Source organism: Grammomys surdaster, unplaced genomic scaffold (genome assembly GCF_004785775.1).
Source record: "Grammomys surdaster isolate TR1022 unplaced genomic scaffold, NIH_TR_1.0 278, whole genome shotgun sequence".
Taxonomy (NCBI): domain Eukaryota; kingdom Metazoa; phylum Chordata; class Mammalia; order Rodentia; family Muridae; genus Grammomys; species Grammomys surdaster.
In genome coordinates this window covers 7,278,664-7,299,980 of record NW_021604719.1, presented here as the reverse complement: position 1 = coordinate 7,299,980, position 21,317 = coordinate 7,278,664, and the positions used below count along the sequence as shown (strand labels likewise).

At 41.1% G+C, this 21,317-nt stretch overlaps 1 protein-coding gene and 1 non-coding gene across 2 annotated transcripts in view; both read left to right on the top strand.

Moving 5' to 3' along the window:
- The first annotated feature begins 10,797 nt into the window (after positions 1–10,797).
- Positions 10,798–10,942, top strand: LOC114629233. Its single transcript, XR_003712615.1, has one exon. It is a non-coding gene; the product is annotated as a small nucleolar RNA SNORA48 (small nucleolar RNA).
- Positions 10,943–12,311: 1,369 nt separating this feature from the next.
- The window catches only part of Dtwd2 (DTW domain containing 2), an 80,059-nt gene continuing 71,053 nt past the window's right edge, over positions 12,312–21,317 (top strand). Inside the window, exon 1 of the mRNA XM_028777160.1 lies at positions 12,312–12,398. Coding sequence (XP_028632993.1) covers positions 12,312–12,398 — 87 coding nt within the window. The remainder of the gene's footprint in view (positions 12,399–21,317) is intronic.

Sequence of the window (21,317 nt, the reverse complement as noted above, 5' to 3'; positions counted from 1 at the left end):
TCCTTAATGAGATTTTAATAATAAGTAATGATAATTCTAAGTCATTGATAAAATGATAATTAGAACTATTTTGTTTGGAAGGAGATACTCAATATACATCGAACTTTTTTGTTACTTCTTATAAGTTAACAAAATATAAAAAACCCAATACTAAAGATGCTTAAGATGATATGTCAACAATAACGACATCAATCTACTTTCTGTCTTATACTGTATGTAGTTTTGCTTCTCTTGATATTTTATATAAATGGAACCAAGCAATATATGAGGTCTTATACTTCCTCCTTTTATTTAGCATAGTGTTTTCAAGGTTCATTCTTCTTGTAACTTGTGTCAGTGCTGTTTTTCCTTGTATTGATGAATAATGTCTTACGCTGTGACTATATACTCTTGGGGAAATCTCTTGGGAAATCTTTTGGGTAAATATGAAAGGATCTGTGGGGTCATATGTCAACTCTGTGTTTAACATTTGGAGGAACTGCCAAAGTTTTCCAAAGGCATTACTTCCTCAACAGTTATGAATGAGAATTGTGGTTTTTGCACACACCGATCAACCAACACTTGTGTGTGTGTTTGAGACAGGGTTTCTCTGGGTTACAGCCTTGGCTGTCCTGTAGCTCACACTGTATACCAGGGTGACCTTGAATTTACAGAGACCCACCTGCTTCTGCCTCCTGAGTGCTAGGAATAAAGGTGTGCGGCACCACACTCAGCTTATTTTGTTTTCTTGTTTCGTTTTTAAACTATAGTCATTCTTACGGGTATGAGCTGGTATTACACTGTGGTTAAAATTAACATTTTCTTCGTGATTAATGCCCTTAAGAAGTTTTTCATGTGCTTGTCACTTGTCTATCTTATTCAGTGGCATGTCTATTAATCCTCTTTGCCTACTTAAAAATTTGGCTGTTTTACATAAATACAATAATCCTTTATGTGTTCTAGACTCAAATCAGTTATTAGGTACCCGAGACTTAACTATTTTTGCCCATTCTGGTTCTTGTCTTTTAGACATTACTCTTTGTCTTTTCAATTGTGTGTATTTTTAAATCACAGTAGCTTAAAAACAAACTTATGTGTTCAAATTTTAAAATTTTTTACTTAGTATTTTTAGGAGAAGCATATGAGTGCTGTGTTACATGCATGTGGGGATCACAGGAAAACTTGGTGGAGTTGGTCCTTTCCTTCTGCCATGATATGGATTCCAGGGATTGAGATTAGACTTGTGCACTCACAGCCTTCACCCACCCACCATGCTGCCAGCTCTCCTCAAAGTGTTTGACTGTAATTTTATGGTAAAGTGTTATTGCTTTCAGCTTAAAAATGAAAATATAGCTGGGTACTCAGAAGGCAGAGGAAGGCAGGTCTCTGTGAGTTCAAGGCCAGCCAGATCTACATAGTGAGTTCCAGGACAGCCAGAGCTACATAGTAAGACACTCTCTCAAAGCCAAACCAAACAATACAACAGCAACAACAACAACAGCATTAGAGGTTGGAAAGCTCAAGATTAAATCTGACTCTATAAGTCATATATATTTATTTTTAATACATGGTTTGAATAGGGTGAGAAAATGTTAGTAAAATTATTATATAATAAACCTCATCATCTCTGTTTGCAGTAACAACAAAAATATAAGGTAAGTGGGGGATAAACTGTTAAGAAATGGGGAGTGAGTTTTAAAGATTTGAAAAACTGTACCATGTTCTTGGACAGCAGAACCTGCACTTATTGTACTGCTTAAAAGCATTCAACTCTGCTACAATAGAAACCCAACAAATAGGAGGGATAAAACTTTAGAGACATTAAGTATGAAGACGTGCTTAATAGGTAGCACAAGAGTGTGTTAAACTAAAAGAACAGATTGGGATGACCAAGAGATAACTACTCTTCCCCAAGCACTTAATAGATCTAAATTTTCACTATGTTAAATAAACAACATGACTAATATTCTGATGTACTAAGTCCACAGCATATTCATTTATAGGATCTAATTCAGTCATCTCTTCGTGACCCCTATTTTTCTTCTTTATGAGGTTAAGACATCACTGGACTGTAGGCTTTCTTTTGAGTTAGTATACAAAACAATGAGTTAGCTCATATGCAGCCCTCTCTATCCTGTGATAATTTTCATTCTGATCTCATGTGTCCTCTACATAGTGAGCACAAACTAAGTCTTACATGTTCAATAGGCTAAGTGGTTAGTTATCACTGTGGTGATAACAGGTATTCTTGGTTCTGAATCTCTCCACTAGAGAAGGTATGTGTTATTGATATTGGGTACCTTACAGATTGAGCCTCCTTGCAGACTCCAACTTTTGTTTTTTGTTGTTTGTTTTTAGAGATCAGGCTATTTTAATTCTATCCTTTGCTCCCATGCTGAAATTATTGTTTTAAAAAATAATTACATCTTATTCTATTAATGCATGTTCTTTAGGATTTTAATTATATAATGCAAATTCATAATGTAGTACAACAACTTGAAGCACTCTGTAACGTTTCATCTACGTGCCAACTATGTCAAAAACGATCAATCTAGACCATTTTCTTATATATTTTCCAAAGCATTTGTGAATTGAAAAGTCTTTTTAGTGCTAAATCACAGTTTCATGACAAATTAGGAGTCGTCTATGCTTGAAGTTGAAGTAAATTGTGACAAACGCAAGTGGTTGACTCGAGCAGCAACACAGTAGTGACAATCTAGTTTACTTCACCACAAATAAGTGCTACTTCAATTATTTTATTACAGATATTATCATTTGCATTTCTCACAACAGACCAAAACACCTCTTTGGCAGATACAAAAACAATAATGGGTTTTGTTCTCAGTATAATGGAAATATCTCTAATTGCACTTATGATCTGAGTAGTCAAACAAACAAAAATTGTCAGAAGAGAAGGAATAAAAGGTAAACCATTGTGTTAGAGCTGTGTCACTGCTCGTCTCTGGTGTTTACCTGGAAGCTGGGTTACACACACATGCATGGACCTCTTGCTGCGCACGCAACTTTAACCTTTGTAACTATGCTATCAGTGGGGAAGGCTCAAACGATATATAAAGAACAGGGGACAGTTTAGATCCAATCCTGAGGGCCTTAATGTGCCCCTCTCCCCACACTTCTCACTGGATGCTTTAAAAGGATTTAGTACCCATGTCATTTAAACATTTCAATTTTGTGAGCCTTGTTATTCTGTGATCTCTAAGATAATGAAGATTCAATTGCTGAAAAAGGCAAATAGATTCAATGGTATGTTTTTCTTTTCTCTGTGGTGCTGATAATCAAATGTAGAACCCTAAGCATGCTACATAATCAGTTCTACCAAGTAAGTTATATCACCTGTCTACACTCATTTTTATTACTATTGCTGCACTGAGAGATAAGTTCAGGGCCTTTCACATGTTAGATAAGCGCTCTACCACTGAGCAACTTCACAAGGTCTAATCATAGACCCTCAACACATTAATTTCTCAAAACTGTTAACTCCTCTATATAAATGTGTGTGTGTGGTGTGTGTGTTTGTGTGGGTGTGATCATTTCCCCCTTATTGTTGGCATTGAACACAGGCCTTGTGCATGACAGGCAAGTACTTTCCCTTTGAGCTGCATTCTTGGCCCTTGTAAATTAATTCTTTTATCATGCTATTGTGGATTGAATTGTGTCCACCTAATATCTACCAGTTGAATATGATTTTCTGTAGAAATAAAGCATTTTCAAATACTCAAGTTTGATGAGGCATGTTTGGACTGACCCTTATCCAATAAGAACGTTCATTTATTTATCTTATGTGTACCAAATACATTCTTCACAGTGCTTCCAACAAATACAGTGTAAATGTTACTTTTCCCCTGCTTCATCTTTCCCAGTCCAGATATTTTCAGTGACCATAAAGTAAGATGTTTGCAATAATTATGTGTGGGGAATTTTTGTTATTTTTAAAAACAAATTTGAAATTAAAATATAATTGCATGATTTCTCCTCTTCTTTTCCTCTGTCCAACTCTTCCCATGTACCCTCTTCACCTCTCAAATTCATAGACTCTTTTTCTTTATTATTATTGTTTCACACACACACACGCACACACACACATACACACACTCATATGTAAATATGTAAATACGACTTTTCAGGGCTGAGCAGTTGGTGTAGGATAACCAGTTAGGGATTTTAGCTCTAGGAATGACTACGACTCCTACTCAGCCTTCCTTAGTTGCCTATAGCTTTTTGTTCAGGGTCCCAGAGAAATTCTGAGGGAGAGCTTTTTGAAAACCCATCAACAATGAACAAAAAGTAAAATTCACTCCTTCTACTGTTGCTTCAAAATTTGAACACTAGATTTGTACCCTAGCCCTGTTGGTAAACAACTACCGTGTCTCATCTGATAACAGAAGAATTTCACTATACCTCACACACTTAACAGCTATGAAGCAGAGGAATGCTGAATTTTATCTTAAAAAAAAAAGATTATGTTTATCTTTCTGTAACCAGGCAAGACTTCCAATGGAGGGACAGGGACACCAACCCATCCACAAAAACTTTGACCCACAATTTTTTCTGCCTACAAGATGTGCAGGGATAAAGAGAGAGGAGAAATTGAGGGAATGACCAATCAATGACTGGTCCAATTTGACACCCATGCCATGAGAGAGGAAACCATGATTCCATTAATGATATCCTGCTATACTTGTAGACTATACTATGAGCTATACTTGGAGACTAGCAGAACTGTCATCTGAGAGACTTCACCCAGCAGCTGATGAAAAAAGACACGGACTCACACCCAAATATTAGGCAAAGCTCGAAAAATCTTGTGGAAGAGGGGGAAGAAAAATTGAAAGAGCCAGAGGTCAAGGGCACCACAGTAAATGCTACAGAATCAACTGACCTGTGCCCATAGGGGCTCACAGAGACTGAACCATCAATCAGAGAGAATGCATGAGACAGACCTAGGCCCCCTACACATATGTACAAGATGCGCAGTTTGGTCTTCATGTAGGACTCCTAACAGCAGGAGCAGGGACTGCCTCTGACTCTGTTGCCTGCTTTTGGACCTTTTCTCTGCCTGGCTGCCTTGTCTAGCCTCAATAGAAGTAGATACCCCTAGTCCTGCTGCAACTAAATATGCCAAAGTGAGTTGATATACTTGGGAAGTATGGTGGTTTGAATATGCTTGGCCCATAGGTCACATGATCTCCTTATGGTAGTGGTTATGGGGAAAACAGCTAATACTTTTTCCCCATCCTGACCATTTTGACCAGGAGGGGAAGAGATGGTCTTCGATGTGGGCTCAATCTCTGCTAGAGGGAAGTATGGTATGCCTACTTCAATTAGATAACCTGCTGCCAAAGACATCTGTTCCCTACATGGAAAACTCCGTGGGACACCCATGGTAGTCATCAAGCATCATTGTAAACACACCATAATAGTTTAATCCTGAAAACTGGGTTCACAAAGCTGTGATTGCCCTTTGATCGACAGCTTAGGTAGAAGACCCTATGATGTCTTCTGCCAATCAGAATAACTCTGTCATTGGAATGTGTACAGTATTCCCAGAGAAGCTTGGTTGCTGTTGGAATCTTCTTTTGAAGTTCTTTGGTTGTTAGCTGTTTTGACCCCAGCAGTTCCTCCCTCCACCCCAGTCCCCAGGCTGGCCATGTCACATGATCAGAGTCACTTCATTTTAGTGGCTGATGTAGGCACTCCACACCAGCAGGTGAGCTGGCTGTTGCTGTGGGTGACAGTGGCTTCAGTCCCTGCTCAGTTGTCACTATCAACACTGATGCTTGTCTGGAATAGAAATGCTGACATTATAGTCTACATGAACAGCCTTCATGTTTGTGAGTCATTTCACAGTCACGGCCCCAGCGCTGCTGTTGTATGCAACTCAACCATCTTGCTGGGCATTTCTAGATGTTTCTAAATGTCGGATCCTCTTCTAAGCCTTCTGTGCTGCTCACCACAGTCACATTTGGTTTTAGTGTGGGAGGAAGGTTTCCTGCACCTGTTCAGCTTCCACTTTCTTGTGTTACATGGAGACACCAGTAAGCTATTTTGTATTATTGCAGAAACACAATACTCTCAGCAGACCCAACAACCAACGCCCTAGTACTTCAGTAGGCACACGAGGGACCACACATTTCTTCACTGCCTGCCTAAATAGATTCTTTTGCCTCCCTCATTAAAAGTGACTTGTTAACATATGTATATGTATACATAGAAGTATATGTATATGTAGATACATTTTGATACATGCATATAATATATTCTCATTTAATATCAGATATTATTGCTCTCTTGTCCCACCCCTGCTCCTCTCCTCCCTTTTCCCAGAAAGCCCTTCTTCTACTTTCATGCCTCTCCCTCTCCCTCCCTCCTTCCCTCCTTCTCTCTCTCTCTCTCTCTCTCTCTCTGTGTGTGTGTGTGTGTGTGTGTGTGTGTGTGTGTGTGTGTGAAACAATGAGTTTAATTAACGCTGCTTACAGGAGCACAGGCAGTTATCAGTAACAAAAACTGAAGAAATTTCTTTTTCTCCCACAGAAACCATTAACTATAGATCAAGCCACTGTTTTTAGCAATGTCTTGCTGCTGCTGCTGCTGCTGCTGCTGCTGCTGCTGCTGCTGCTGCTGCTGCTTGTAAAGGGCACCCTGCTCTCATGTGACAAGAAGGCAAATGGACAAAAAGGCCTATGCTAGTTTCTTCTAGTCCTTTAATAAAACACTAACTCATTTCAAAATACACCTACCTCTTAAGATCAACACAGTAGGGTTTAAACTCCAACATCAACTTTGAAAGTGTGCTAGCTTGCGTTTATGTTGTGATGCTAAAACACTCTGCCCCCAGAAAACAACCTGGGGAGGAAAGGTTTTATTTCCCTTCATAGTTTTAAGTGACAGTCTCATCATTAAGGAAAGCCAAAGCAAGGACCTGGAGGCGGGAATCGAAGCAGAGACTACGGGTGAACTCTGCTTACTGGCTTGCCCTGCAGGCCCACCCTCCTAGGGATAGAACGTCATACAGTGGCCTGGGCCCTTCTACATCAGTTAGATATTAAGAAAATGCATCATAAACATGGCAAAAGGCTAGTTTGATCTAGGTGGTTCTTCAGGTGAGATTTCTTCTTCCAAGGTGAGTTTGTGTCAAGGCCGAGACTAGTTACGACAACAGGGATACACTGAAAAAGTAACAGTTCACTGGTTTTAATTTTGGTAATTTTTCTTTCTTTCTTTCTTTGCATTGTTATTTCCTTAGTGGTTACTCTAGAGATTGCCATTCACATCTTACTTTGTCTGCCTCAGCTTCAGATTTACATGAACTTAATTTCAGTAAGAGAAATGATAGAAATGTTACTCTTACACAGATTTCTCCTTCTTTTGGGGGCATTATTATTAAGCATATTGTACCTATAGCAGTACAAATGATGTTTTGTTTGTTTGTTTTTTTGAGACAGTGTTACTCTGTGTAACCCTGACTGTCTTGGAACTCACTCTGTAGACCAGGCTGGCTTCAAACTCATAGATCTGCCTGCCTCTGCCTCCCAAGTGCTGGGATTAAAGGCGTGTTCCACCACCAGAAAGCTAACACAAACAATTGTTATGGCTCAGACTACACTGCTTTAACTACTATATATAGCTTTATGTGTTGGTGTGTGATCTGTGTGTGGGCATACACATGCACATGCAAAGGCCAGAAGACATCAGGTATCATTCTTAAGATGACATCCCCTATTTCCAGCTTCTTTATTATTCATTGGTCATCATTTTATTAGTTGTATATGAGTTAATTCACACTACAGAAACATGTGTCAATTTACCCACTATCTTACTAGAATTCATCCAGCCATATATGCTATCATTCCTTTTATTTTCTCACGCAGAAGCTGAGGAATAAAATGGTTGCATACCTAAAGCCATATAATTAACATTACTATGCTTATTAAGCTAGGATGGCTACCATGTGTGGAGAGCTAATACTGAAGTTTAAGAGGTTTCATACATAAAGGTTTACTGTACCTGCTGAATCCATCCTCATTCTTGTTACATGTCCCTAAAGAGTTGGTGGGGGGCTGTGTGCCAAAGTGTCCTACAAGATCTGAGGTGGTGCAGACACACCATCTTGAATCTGCATTTTCTAGAAAAGGCTTCCTGAAAGCAAAGGTGGAGGTCATGGATGAGACATATTATTCTTCAAATTAAAAAAAGTGTTTACTGTTTTATCTTCCACCTGTAAGTGAGGAAACAGAACAACCTTTACCTTTAGAGACCTAAGAGGAAACTGGAGAGATCATTATAGAACTTACACTTAGGAAGTGAGCCAAGGGCTTGAGTCGCTGGTTCTGGTTTTTGTTGTTGTTGATGTTTAGCCTGCAGAGAAGTATTTCCTTATAACATTATAGTACCTAGAACCCTCCTGTACCCCTCCTCATCCTCATCTCCCTGGTCCCACACCCCTAAGCCCTCAATAACCCCCCTTTCATTCATACAGCACACGTGTTCTATTACTCTCCCTGCCCCACCCCTTGGCTCTCAACAGTTCTTCCCTGTACCTTTCCTGGGGCCCTTTCTAGTTTCCTGAGCTTGACACAAAGTCGCTTCTACTAGATATGCACACATAAAAATCAGATGCAAAGATCCACCAATGAGAGGTAACTTGTGGTGTTTGTCTGAGCCTGGCTTGCTTCACTTAATATAATATTTTCCAGTTCCATCAATTTTCCTGAAAATTGCATAATTTCATTCTCTCTGCTAAATACAATTTCATTGTGGATTTGTACATTTTCATTATCTGCTTATCTGTGGATGGGCATCTAGGCTGATCCCATTTCCTTTTGATTGTGACTAGAACCACATTGAACAGGGATGGGTGGTGTTTCTTTAGTAAAATATATAGTCCTGTGGGTTTTTACCCAGGAGTGGTATAGCTGGATCATATGGTGGTTCTAGATTTTTAAGGACCGTCCACACTAATTTCCAGAATGGCTGCATGTAGACTTTCTCCACATAACCTTTCCAGTGCTGCCATTTGTCTGCCTGATGATCGCCACTTTGACAGGAGTGAAATGGGACCCCATCATTCGAATTGCACTCCTTTGATGCTCATTTATATGTCTTCATTTGAAAGCTCTGCTCAGTTCCTTATTCCATTTTTGATAGACTGTTTTCTTGTTTAGTCTTTTGAGTTCTTTTGCATAGTCTAACCATTAATTCTGTCAGAATTCTGCCTTAAGTCTTACATTAAGGTTTTTGGTCCATTTGGAGTTGACTTTTGTGCAAAGTGAGAGATACCGATTTAGTTTCATTCCTTTCCATGTGAATATCAGGTTTCCCCAGCATCTTTTGTTAAAGAAACATCTTTTCTTCAGTGAGTACATGTGGCATCTTTGTCAAAACTCATGTGATTTTAACTGCACAGATTTATGACTAGGTTTCTGTTTCATTCCATTGATCTACATGTGAGTTTTTGTGCCAGGTTCATGCTGTTTTTATTTCTGTGGCTCTACAATGAAACTTGAACCTAGGTGCTCTCCTTATGCCATGTATTATGTCATTACGTTATAATAACCTCTTCACACTTATCCTATTGTGATGGTTTGTATATGCTCGGTCCAGGGAGCGGCACTATTAGAAGATGCGACCCTGCTGGAGTAGGTGTGGCCTTGTTGGAGTAGGTGTGTCACTGTGGGTGGGCTCCTCAAGACCCTCATCCTAGCTGCCTGGAAGTCAGTATTCTGCTAGCAGCCTTCAGATGAAGATGTAGAACTCTCAGATCCTCCTGCACCATGCCTGCCTAGATAATGCCATGGTCCCACCTTGATGATAATGGACTGAACCTCTGAACCTGTAAGCCAGCCCCAATTAAATGTGTTCTTTTATAAGAGTTGCCTTGGCCATGGTATCTGTTCACAGCAGTAAAACCCTAACTAACTAAGACACCTATATAACTGCAACTTCATACCCTTTGGCCCATCTATGGTGGTTTAAGTAAAAATGGGGGTTTAAGCCCCATAAGCTCACAGGGAGTGGCACTTTTTGAAAGGATTAAGAAATGTAGCCTTGGCCGGGCGGTGGTGGCACAGGCCTTTAATCCCAGCACTTGGGAGGCAGAGGCAGGCGGATTTCTGAGTTCGAGGCCAGCCTGGTCTACAGAGTGAGTTCCAGGACAGCCAGGGCTACACAGAGAAACCCTGTCTCGAAAAACAAAAAAAAAAAAAAAAAAGAAATGTAGCCTTGTTGGAGAAAGTGTGTCACTGGGGGTGGGCTTTGAGGTTTCAGATGCTCAAACCGGGCTCAGTGTCCCTCTCTGTTCCTTCTGCCTGCTGATCCAGTTGTGGAACTCTCAGCTCCCTTTCCAGCACCGTGTCTGCCTGCCCACCAGCATGCTTTCTACCATGATGATAATGGACGGAATAAGCCTCTGAACCTGGAACCCAGCCCCAGTTAAATGCCTTTCTTTCTAAGAGTTGCCTTGGTCATGGTGTCTCTTCAGAGCAATAGAAACCCTAAGACACCAGCTCTTCTCTTTTCCCCTCTGCTATGCCCTTGGTACACACCATTCATTTGTTTCTATATATTTAAAAAAATTTTTTTAGATCCCACATATAGGTGAGATTGTGTGTTGTTTTTCTTTTCTGTCCGGTTTATTTCACTTGGCACAGTGTCACCCTTGTTCACCCATAATGTCATCCTTGTGGTTACAAATGGCAGGGCCTACTTCTGTTTTCAGGAGAATCGTTATTCCATTTTACATGTGCAATTTTTTAATGCAAAATTTATATGGCTCTTTACATTAGTTAAGAAAAGAATAATAACCCCTGGCAGTGGGCAAAGAGACACCTTGTTGGTGGTGGTGTTCTTATTATCAGTCAGGGGCAGAGCAGATGGCAGTCCTTTGTTCATCCTAGCTCGATGCCTGGCTTGGTAACCAAAGCCATTTTCTGCCTAGAATTCATAAAAATCCAATCCAATCCAATCAAACCAGGCAGCACCCAGCACAGGAGGAGGAAGACTAAGAGACGGACATTCTGCCATGCCACCCACAGACCTGCCCTCCAGTGCACAGCACAGGCAGGCCTTATTTAGCCACTGCTTGCTGCCATCGCAACATATCATGGACCGAGGAGGTCACCCAGGGGCCTGCTAGCCACATGGCCAGCCGGCAGCTGGAGCCACCACAATGTGTGGTGGTCCGATGGGAGAGAAAGAGAAGTGGAAAAGCTTGAGCATTATGAAGAGAAATGAAATTGGAGACTCTGTGGACAGAAATAGTCTCTTTTGAGGTCATGGTAAGGTCCCAGCCCGAGCTGCTGCTAAGGGCCATGTCTGAGTCCATGGCTACACAGTAGCAGGGTTGGTGTCGATATCTATAATACCAGAGAACATGGTTACATCCTTGGGGTGTTCAGCCTCTGGAGACCACATGAATATCCAGAAGCTGTGCAGAACTGACTCTGCCCCACACTGGCTGCGGTGCTCTGGAGAGTTGGCCCCGTCTTTCAGCTGCAGCATCACTTGGGAGAGCTGGCCCTTCACCTTGGCCAGGCAGCACAGTGGAGCTGGCCCTGGTGGCAGGGATGTGGGTGAGCTGGCCTCGAGGTTGTGAGTATGAGTGAGCCGAACATACTGCTCATGAGTTGTGGAGTGGTATGGATACAGAGTTGATGCCCTCTTATCCTTTGCCACCTGAGGCAGTCGGGAAAGCAGCCCACAGGGTCGTGACCACAGGAGAGCAATCCCTGCCCCTCACCAGCTGCGGCACTGGGGAGCGGGACCTACACCTCACCTGGACAGCACAGGGGAGCTGACCCTGGTGGCAGGGCATGTGTGAGCCGGTGAGAGCAAGGGAGAGCTGGCTCTGCCACTCTTGGAGCTGGCCCTGCCACTCCTATGCCATGAGGTGGCTTGGGGAGGGGGTGATTCCTCCCTTGACACCTGCGGTAGTCAAGAGTGGTGGCTCTGAGGCATTCGAGCAAGACAGCTAGTCCTGCCCCCTCACTGCCTGTAGTGCTGGCGAGCAGGGCCTGCACTTCACCTGGGCAACACAGTGTTGCTGGCCTTTATGGTGAAGGCACTGGTGAGCCAATCCAGAGGGTGTGAGAGCAGGAGAGTTGGTCCAGGCCCTTGCAGGCTGCAGCACTTGGGAGACTGGGCCCTGTGCCTTGACTGAGTAGCATACTGGAGCTGGCTCTGGAGTTATGGGTGTGGTTGAGCTGCCTCTAAGGACAAGAAAGCTGGAGAGCTAACTCTGCCTCCTACTGATGGTGTGTCAGGTAGCCTAGCCCAGCAGTGCTGGAGAGCTCACCCTGGTGGTGCAGATAGCCGGCATGCTGACCAGCTACACCCAGGCCCAGATCCAGGGCTCTGAAGTGGCCCACCCCAAAGTCTATATCCTCTATAAACAGTTGGGGCAGGTGAGAGGGGCAGTCCTGCTAATCCAAAGCTACAGAATCTTTATGACACAGGGTAACAACAAGATAACTGGGAGGAGTCCTGGTGGGGATCCAATATTGATGGAGTCACAGAAGCCAAATACCTTGAGCTAGACCAATGACTCATTGCAATGAACACTCGCAGTTGAAGATGTGTGAGCAGAAGGATATACTGTGGGACACAATGTGCCAAATTACAGCTTCCATAACAAGATAATGAGATGTTCTTTATGCTTTGGTGTGTGTGTGTGTGTGTGTGTGTTGGGGGGATGGAAGTTGCAAGGGTGAAGGACAGATATGAAGGGATGGGGAGATGAGCAGGACTGGGTACATGATGTGAAACAAAGAATCAATAAAATGGTTTTTTTTTTTAAAGAAAAGGATAATACATATATTATATATATTATAGGTATACTCCCACGAGACAGAACTGCATGTTAGTTATATTTCAGTATATGCAAACACTTAAAAAACTGAGTTTATATGAATACTAAGAATTCTACTCAAAAGCAAAGGACCTTGTTTTATCCTCCTCCATGACATATTTCTGTGTCTCTCATCCCTCAAGGATAGTGCTACCTCCAAGGAGAACTACTCAGTGACAAATTCTAGCCATCTTCCAGAATTATCTAGCAGGATAGAGTGTTAACTCCACACAAGTTAAATCTTCACCTGTACTAAGATGCCTGTCTCAGGATATGTACCTGGGGAAACCTAGGGGACAGCACACTGCTACTTACCTCTCCACAGACTCCCAACTACTCAAAATGCTCTTGTAAAACCCACCAATATGCAAGTGCAAAGCATAATGGTAAATAACAGAACCATAAGCTATATATGGAAAGTGAAACATGGTACATGTTCAGTAAGCAAAATTACTTCCTCATGCTTCTGTCTATTTTAACAGTCATTGTCTCTGTGCTATTATAGAAATAGAACTACATTATTTCCAGTAGTTTTATTTGTGAGCTTAATTGTACGTGTACAGTTAGATGAAGAGAGAAAAGTAAAGAAGGAAAGGGGTGAGGGAAAGACAAATACATGTGTTCGTAGGGTGAATGCTTTGTCATTTAGTGGCTTTTATGAATCATGCACATTAGCAATGTGTCACTTGATCCACGTGTTCACCACAGGATCAAATGTAGGAACAAATGAACAATGAAGCCTGGATTTGGATCTCAGGCAAAAAGGAGGAATGTTTCTTTTCATTTAGCTATATAGGTTAAAAAGATAAAAGTAGTATTCTCAGATTGATAACTTTAATATGACTGAAAATATAACAAAACATCTTTTAGTAGTTTTAAGGAATGAGGAAAAATAGATCTTTGCTCTCTACCTACTATAGAGATGAAAGACAAATATAATACTGCAACAGTCTCTATATTGGACATAAGGAAGTCTTTTAAAAACATGTACTACACTAAGAAGACACAGGTGCTGGAATTGCTTGAGCTAGCAAGTTTGTGACGAGCTCAGACAACATGATGAGATCTTCATGTCAACAAGTCAAACATAAGACAGAAATAAAGTATGAATTATATTTTAAAACCTAACTTATATTTTAAAGTTTAAAATGCATGGGGTAGTTACTCCCCAAGCACCAACTTCCGAAGTGTGACATCCTACATTATTTTATGAACAAAACTGACATCACAAATTGTTCAAAGATGTAACTCTTGTAATGGAAATGTTCTTTGATCTCTTGTATTTGTCTATATAGAAATTTTCATGAAGTCCCCTTTTTGGGTAAAGAAAGCAAACACTATCATATATGGAGTTGCTTATACTCTTTAGTTCACACAGTGAATGCAATCATATAGATCTGTGGTAGTTCCTTTGTTGGTCTGTGAGGTTCTCTTTTTCTACCAGTTCGAGACATCTCCATCAAGTCCCTAGCTTTGTCTGAGCATAATGTAATGCTCCTTCACCTGGGAGAGCTTACCTGGTTGACTTTAGCATTTGAACAACTGAGCTTCTAGGTAAACCGCAAAAGACACCCCTGCATCAGGTGGCATGAGCTGCTTCCCTCATCAACGGACAGCACTTCAATTGCTACCTGAGTTGTAAGATTTGCATAGATTAAAGTTCAGGCTTTGCTGCTGGTTTTGGTGAATGATTAAAGACAAGATGCTACAGGCAGTGGATAGCAGCTGGGGGAGGAAAAATAGTTCTTAATTGATGATAAGACAACTGCCAGGGTTCTGGTGCTCAAGTGGATGGCTGCACACCCATGCACATAAGGGCACTATTAACTGGACAAAGTGAGTTATATTAAAAAGTACATGGTGTTGGGAGGGACACATGTATGTCGGAGGAATTGGATGGATAAAGAGAGTACATATGATGGTGTTTTGTTGTGTACATGTATGAAATTGTCAAAATGAAGAAAAGCTGAAAAAGAAACGGTGAGTTAAAATTTAAAAGACGCAAGCTAGATTGTCTAATAAATGACTCTAGTTTTATCTAGGTTCTATGAGCTAAATGGGGTTGGGAATTCTGCATTCTCAGTTATAGAGGCCAGTCTCTGAAGTAACTAATGCACCTATGGTTGCCCTTCCTCTATTGGGAAGGACTAAGCCATAAACCAGTTTCACAGAGGTGACAGCAAGCAGTGTTGTTGCTTTGCGACTGGCACCCAACTCCAGCCATTCACCCTTCTAGCTCTAGGTCTTTCCCCACTTTTACATATAGAGCAGTGAAGTGCAGGGAGTGGATCCCCCCTTAAAGCCCAGCCCTGTGTGATCTAGTTGCACCCTCTGAAGACTTGAGGAGGAAGGGGTCTAAAGAGAGCTAGAGTTCACAAGTTATTTAGAGGAGGGTATCAGACTACTGAACTTACCTTACTTTTCAGTTGGAAATGTATCTGGGAGCCAAAATGTAAAACCTAAATTTTTTTAATAATTTATTTTTTCTCAAATAGTAATTCATTCATTCACACAGGGGTTATAAACACAGAAAGGCAGGATGTGGGAAGGGGATGACAATGGAGTGTGGGTGTTCAGGGGGAATACAGATATCTTCAGAAGTGGATATCGGCTGGGTGAAGGTTCACGGGACAAGTCACTATGACTCTGCCTGTGACTCGCTTGTCCTTATCTAAGTTGGTATTGTCTGCCAAGCCTACCTATTTACAAGGTCTATGGCTACTCAGGTTTGTAAATTTCCACAAAAGCTGCCTGTTTACATTAGCTTATAGCCATCTGTTTCAATGTTTTTCCACTGAGACCCAAGACTCGTTGTTAGTATACATGTATGACAGGCCTATTGCTGATTTTAGGCCTATGACTGATTTTAGGCCTACAGTGTGTAAGCAGGGCTGCCCCTGACATCTCCTCCCTTCTCTAAGTATAGAAGGGCTGTGGCAATTCTAAACTTGCGAAGGCGGGGATAAAGGCCTGACCTCCAGTATTTGAAGGGGACCTTGTAATGGCTCCAGTCCCCCTGTCGTTGTCCAGTGAGGCATGAGGGCCATACGCATCCCAATGTCTTTTTCCTGGAGAGGGGATACTTTTGACATCAACCCCTATGCAGTCAGGCTTGTCCCTCAGGGAACCCAGATAGATATTTTTATCTTTTATTTATATTCCCTTGCAGTGCTTAGCCTCGCAGCCTAAGCAAGAATTCAGATCACCTGTCAGAGGGGGTTCTAGGTGGCCCCTCTCTGCTTGGTCTAGGGGTAGAAGTCCCCCATTTTAGGTTGGGGAGAGATGGGTTTTGGAAAGACCCTGTATAAAGTAACAACCTCATCTTGAGTCTCGTGGTTCTCCATAGCTAACTTATGATAATGTATCTGAGTAGGTTTTGCTACCAAATTATTTATCTGTTGTATCACAGAGTTAGTCCGCCTATTTGAGGGCCAGGGACCAGCAGAAAAAAAGCAAAAAGAACCCAAATAATGGTCCCAAGATGGGAGGAAATAGGGTTGACAACCTTGGAGAGGCTGCAAACCAATTCTTGTACCAGCATTCATCTGTCTCTTTCTCTCTCTGATTTTTCCTAGGGCCTTCACTACCTATTTCATGCTCTCTTTAACCTTCCTTGTCTTGTCTCTGTAAAGGCAACCTTCTTCTTTAAGGGCTGTACATAGTCAAGAGCTGTACACAACCTTTTCTATTGTAATAGAGTAAATCAAGTCCAATAAGGATCTTTTCGATTTTAGGAGGTCTCTTTACGCAGCGAAATGAGGGATTTCTTCAGATTAGTGATGTCAATCTCTAGCTGTTTGATGTTCTTGTCAGTGGCCCTTCAAAGGTCTGAGTAGTATAAGTTCGGAGGCCAGCATCTGGATTAGAACTTCTAACAGCAGACATCATGGATGATTCATTTTTACCTGGAAAGGAAAAAGAAGGGAATTCTCAGGGAGATTTCTCTTCCCTGGATGTAAATTGTTATTCATTGTATTTATGGTTGGGCCTGGCTTTGTGGGGGTATCTATTTTTTTCATTAATCTTTTTGGTAGCCGGTTAGCTGTGCCTTCTGTGGTATCAGACAGGCATATCAATCCTCGGCCCCATAAGGGAACTGGGTCTGGGCCATTCCCTTTAAGGGTAAGAGGGTCCTTCCCCATATCTGTGGCAAAGTTTTGTTGGTCTTGGTGGTGCCAGAGCCAGTTAGCAGCAGATTTGCCATGAGCTTTCAGCTTTAGAAAGATAAAAATGAACAATGCATGATGGAGCGTATTTCAGGGGGACTCCTTCTGAGGGGGTACTGTTCCCCCTCTTTTGTTTTTAAAGCCAGTTTTTCAGAGTTCTTGTAAAATCAGGGAAGAAGTGCCAACAGTCGCTCCTTCCACACTCAGAGAGTCATGAAGACCCTATTTAAGGATATATAAATCTATATTAATAATCTTTTGTCAAAGGACTGGTAAAACCTAAATCTTATCTAGCTAGAATTTTAGTGTTCATAATATGACTTAATATTATTCTTTAATGTTATAGATTTTAACAAGTCAAATAGTCACACCTAACTATGGATTTTCTAGTTTTGGGGTCAGAGATTATTTTGGTTTGTATATACTAATTATCATCTCTGTCGTGTACTACTGTCTTGGAATATGTTTGGTTTGGCTAATTACACGTGTTGACGTGAATGAGTCTTTTTCGTCTTTAACTATTGCCCTGTTTTATGTATTAGGTATTGGCCACTGTATGTGTTTTGAGAATAGAAATGGTTTTTCAAGGGCTAGGGATACAGTTCTGTAATTTTAATTTTTCAACCCTTTTTAAAAATGGTGATTCTTAAATGCTTTAACCTCCCTTGTACCCCATCACCCACCAGAAGTAGTGTAAAAGAAAGGATACAGGGGAAGTGGAACTGTTTAGAAAGGTTTTTGTTGTTGTTGTTGTTGTTTTTGGAACAACTCCCATCTGTGTTGTCTGGAAATCAACAGTTCAGTTCACAAGTCAGCACGCATCAGTAGCTCAATCCACTCACAAACACTTCACGGACACACCAGCAATCCAGTTTGGTAGAGTCAGGATAGAAACAGGGATGACACAACCTAGCAGAGATAGCAAGGCCTCACCCTCAGCCTCAGCTCAAGTCAGCAGGAGGGATCTGAAGGGACACCCAGTTCTCGACTGTACCTCTCTCAGGGAAGGGAAGGTCAGCCAAGACTAGAGATCCACAAGCATTGTACAGCTAGCTGTACCAGCAAAACAAGCTCTGTCTCTGTCATTCCATCCTATTAGAACCTCCAAACATCATGTGTCCTCCATGTGTCTTGCCTCAGCAAGTGCATCCAGTCAGTCCAAGTCTGAGGAGTCCTGACAAATGCAGCTCAACTACGAAATGTAAGGTGGGCAAATACATGCGTGTTAGCAAGGAGTCCTTCATCATGTGTCCTTTCAAGTGTTTGCTTTATCAGAACATCCTCTCTCCTGTGTCTGCTTCAGTGAAATGTTCTTCAACGAGTCTGCCTTAGTCTTTCACCTGTGTCCATTTTAACAAAATGTACCTTCACATGTTTGTCCCAGTAAACATCATCCAACTGACTTTCCAAGAATCCTTAAGTTTCCACTTCACAGTTCAATGCTACAGGTCTTGCCTAGTATGCAGAGAACTTAATTTTGTCTTTAGAGCCACATTAAAAGCATGTGTACACACACACACACACACACACACACACACACACACATCAAGGAAAAATCAATAAACATGTCAGCTTTTTAGACATGGTGGCTCATATCTGTAACTGTATCACTTAAGGGGTAGGAGAAAGGTCATTGCCTTCTGATCAAAGCCAGTCTGAACCACGTAGTGTGTTTAGATTATTCTGACCTAAGTAGAGAGACTACTTTCTTAAAACAAGTCAAGAAAATAATGTAAAAAATATTGGACTGATTACAATGGGTACATAACTTCTCAACTGAGACCACACTAACATATTTAAGGCTTGATTAATTTCTGTCTGCTTCTGCCGATCTGTTGCTTTATTTAACTCCAACTCTGAAACTTTCATTCAAAAGTTATTTGAATGTAAGAACAAATAATTTTTAAGCTAAGATATTTTAGAAAAGAGAAGAACCATTTTCAGCATCCTATCTGCTGGCCTTTCCTTAAGTGGTGCTCATACCTCATCTAAAGTAAATAAAATAAATCATGCAACGTATGCTCATATAGTAACATCTCCAATGAAGGGGGCTTTGTGTATAGTGAAAAATCTAAAGATCTTCCATGTGTGACTGTTACAATGTGTGCACTCATACCTTCCAACACCTGACATTCTAACAAGATTTGAATACTTTGTTTTCCTTTAAACTTCCTCTTTCTTTGTAATAGCCAAATCTGCTTTAGCAATTTTGTGATTTTTAAACTTCCTTCTGTGAAGGAGCTTTTAGCTTGTACAGTATTATAATTATCTCTTTGAAAACTTGAAAAGTACAGTAAATGTGGTAATAAATTGAATTGTAAGCAATTGAAAGGGAGTATTTTCATTGTTGCTTCTTGGAAAAGGGGTCTCACATATCCCAGTCTGGCATTGAACTTGCTGTGTAGTGGAGAATAACCCTGAACTTCTGATCCTATTGCATTCGTATTCCAAGTGCTGGGATGCAGATGTGTACCACCAAACCAAGTTTACGTGATATCAAGGTGTCTTGGTTATTTATTCATTTATTTATTTTTGTCAGTTATCTGTAAAGAGGAAACCAATTTTAAAAATGCCTCAATCAGATTGACTATAGGGAGGACATTTTCTTTTTCTTTTCTTCTCTTTTTTGGGGGGCATTTTCTTGATTAATGGGTGATATAAGAGAGCCCAGCTCATTGTAAGCAGTGCTACTTCTGGGTAGGGGTCCTGTGCTGTATCAGAAAGCAGGCTGAGCAAGTGAGGGGGAGCAAGTTAGTAAGCAGCACCCCTCCATGGTTCTGCTTCAGTTCTTGCCTCTAGCATCATGTTCATGCCTTGGCTTCCCTAAATGCTGGGCCTTAATGGAGATCTGTAAGCCAAATAAACCCTTCCCTCCTCAAGTTGCTTTTGGTTGTCGCGTTTTTATCATGGGACTAGGATTCTAACTAGGACACGGGCTTTGTGCATGTTTGGTAAGCACTTTATCAACTGAACTATATCCCAGCCCCTCGTTAAGAGATTTATGCCAAGCATATTTTCCTCATGAATTTTGATTCAAAGCATTTATGAAGTTACTACTACAACAAACAATGGCAGAAATATCTTCAGCTGAATCATCGGTGAATGTTTAATGGATTAGTGAAGAAATAGCAACTCAGGAAACAGAAATTCTAATCTTGGCTCCCTCTGACATCATTTGATGATGTCAGACCTTTCATTTTACTCTAAGCTATTTTTATCTTAGACCTTACAAGTATGGGAAAACTATTAATAAATGAACTCCCTCCCTAGTTGTGGAAAGAATAAAAGAGGCTTCACAGTAGAGGAAGAAAAACAGGCCAGGGATAGGCTTTCTGAAGACAGCCTTGCTAGGTAACATAGCTGTGCTAATTTAGACAAGTGTTTGTTTTGCAGGGCTGTCATTCTGCCTCATCTGTCGCACACAGGTGAACACAATCTTCTTTAGCTTGTTAGGCTATAGGGATGCACACAATGCAAAGACACTGGTAACAGACTTTATAAATCACAATGCATCCTCTAAATGTGCTATAATTCCAGCAGTAACAGCAGGGCTCGGCAGCAGTGCCATCTGCTGCTGTGCGAAAGTCACTGTGACGCTGCCCTGTGTCAGAATGTTCAAGCGCTGTGTGAGTGGCAAGGCGACATCCTGTTCAGCGTTGTGTGAATTTCTAGGCTGGCACTGTCATGGAATTCAAAGCATGCTCATTTGAGAAGTCAGATTCTATTTCTGTCCAACCACATGTACACTACCTCAACGGTTTGCCTTTGTCTTTAGACTTACCCCATCTTTCCATTGCTTGCTGGTTCCTTGCTCCTTTTACTATGGATGCCCTTCCTCTTGAAAGGCATGTTTATAGAGGATTCTCAAGGTTCTCTCTTGTGCTTCAGAGTCCTTGGACCTCTACAGTACAGTCAAAGGCATCTGAAAATCTCGAAGGGACTGTTCTCATCAGTGCTACACAGAAAACAGCCGTGACTCTATGCCTGCTCCTTCTGAGACTACACAAACACCCGGTATTTAGAGGGTATAGTCGAACTCCAGTTTTTAATTTTTTTCTTTAATCTCCCAGTTTTTCTCTCTCATACAGATATATGTGTATGTATATATATATATATATATATATATATATATATATAGCATTGTGATATAGATATGTGTATGTATATACAGTGTATTATGATACAGATATATGTATGTATATACACACAGTGCATTATGATCCAGACATAAGTATGTATATACACACACAGTGCATTGTGATACAGACATATGTATGTATATACACACACAGTGCATTGTGATCCAGACA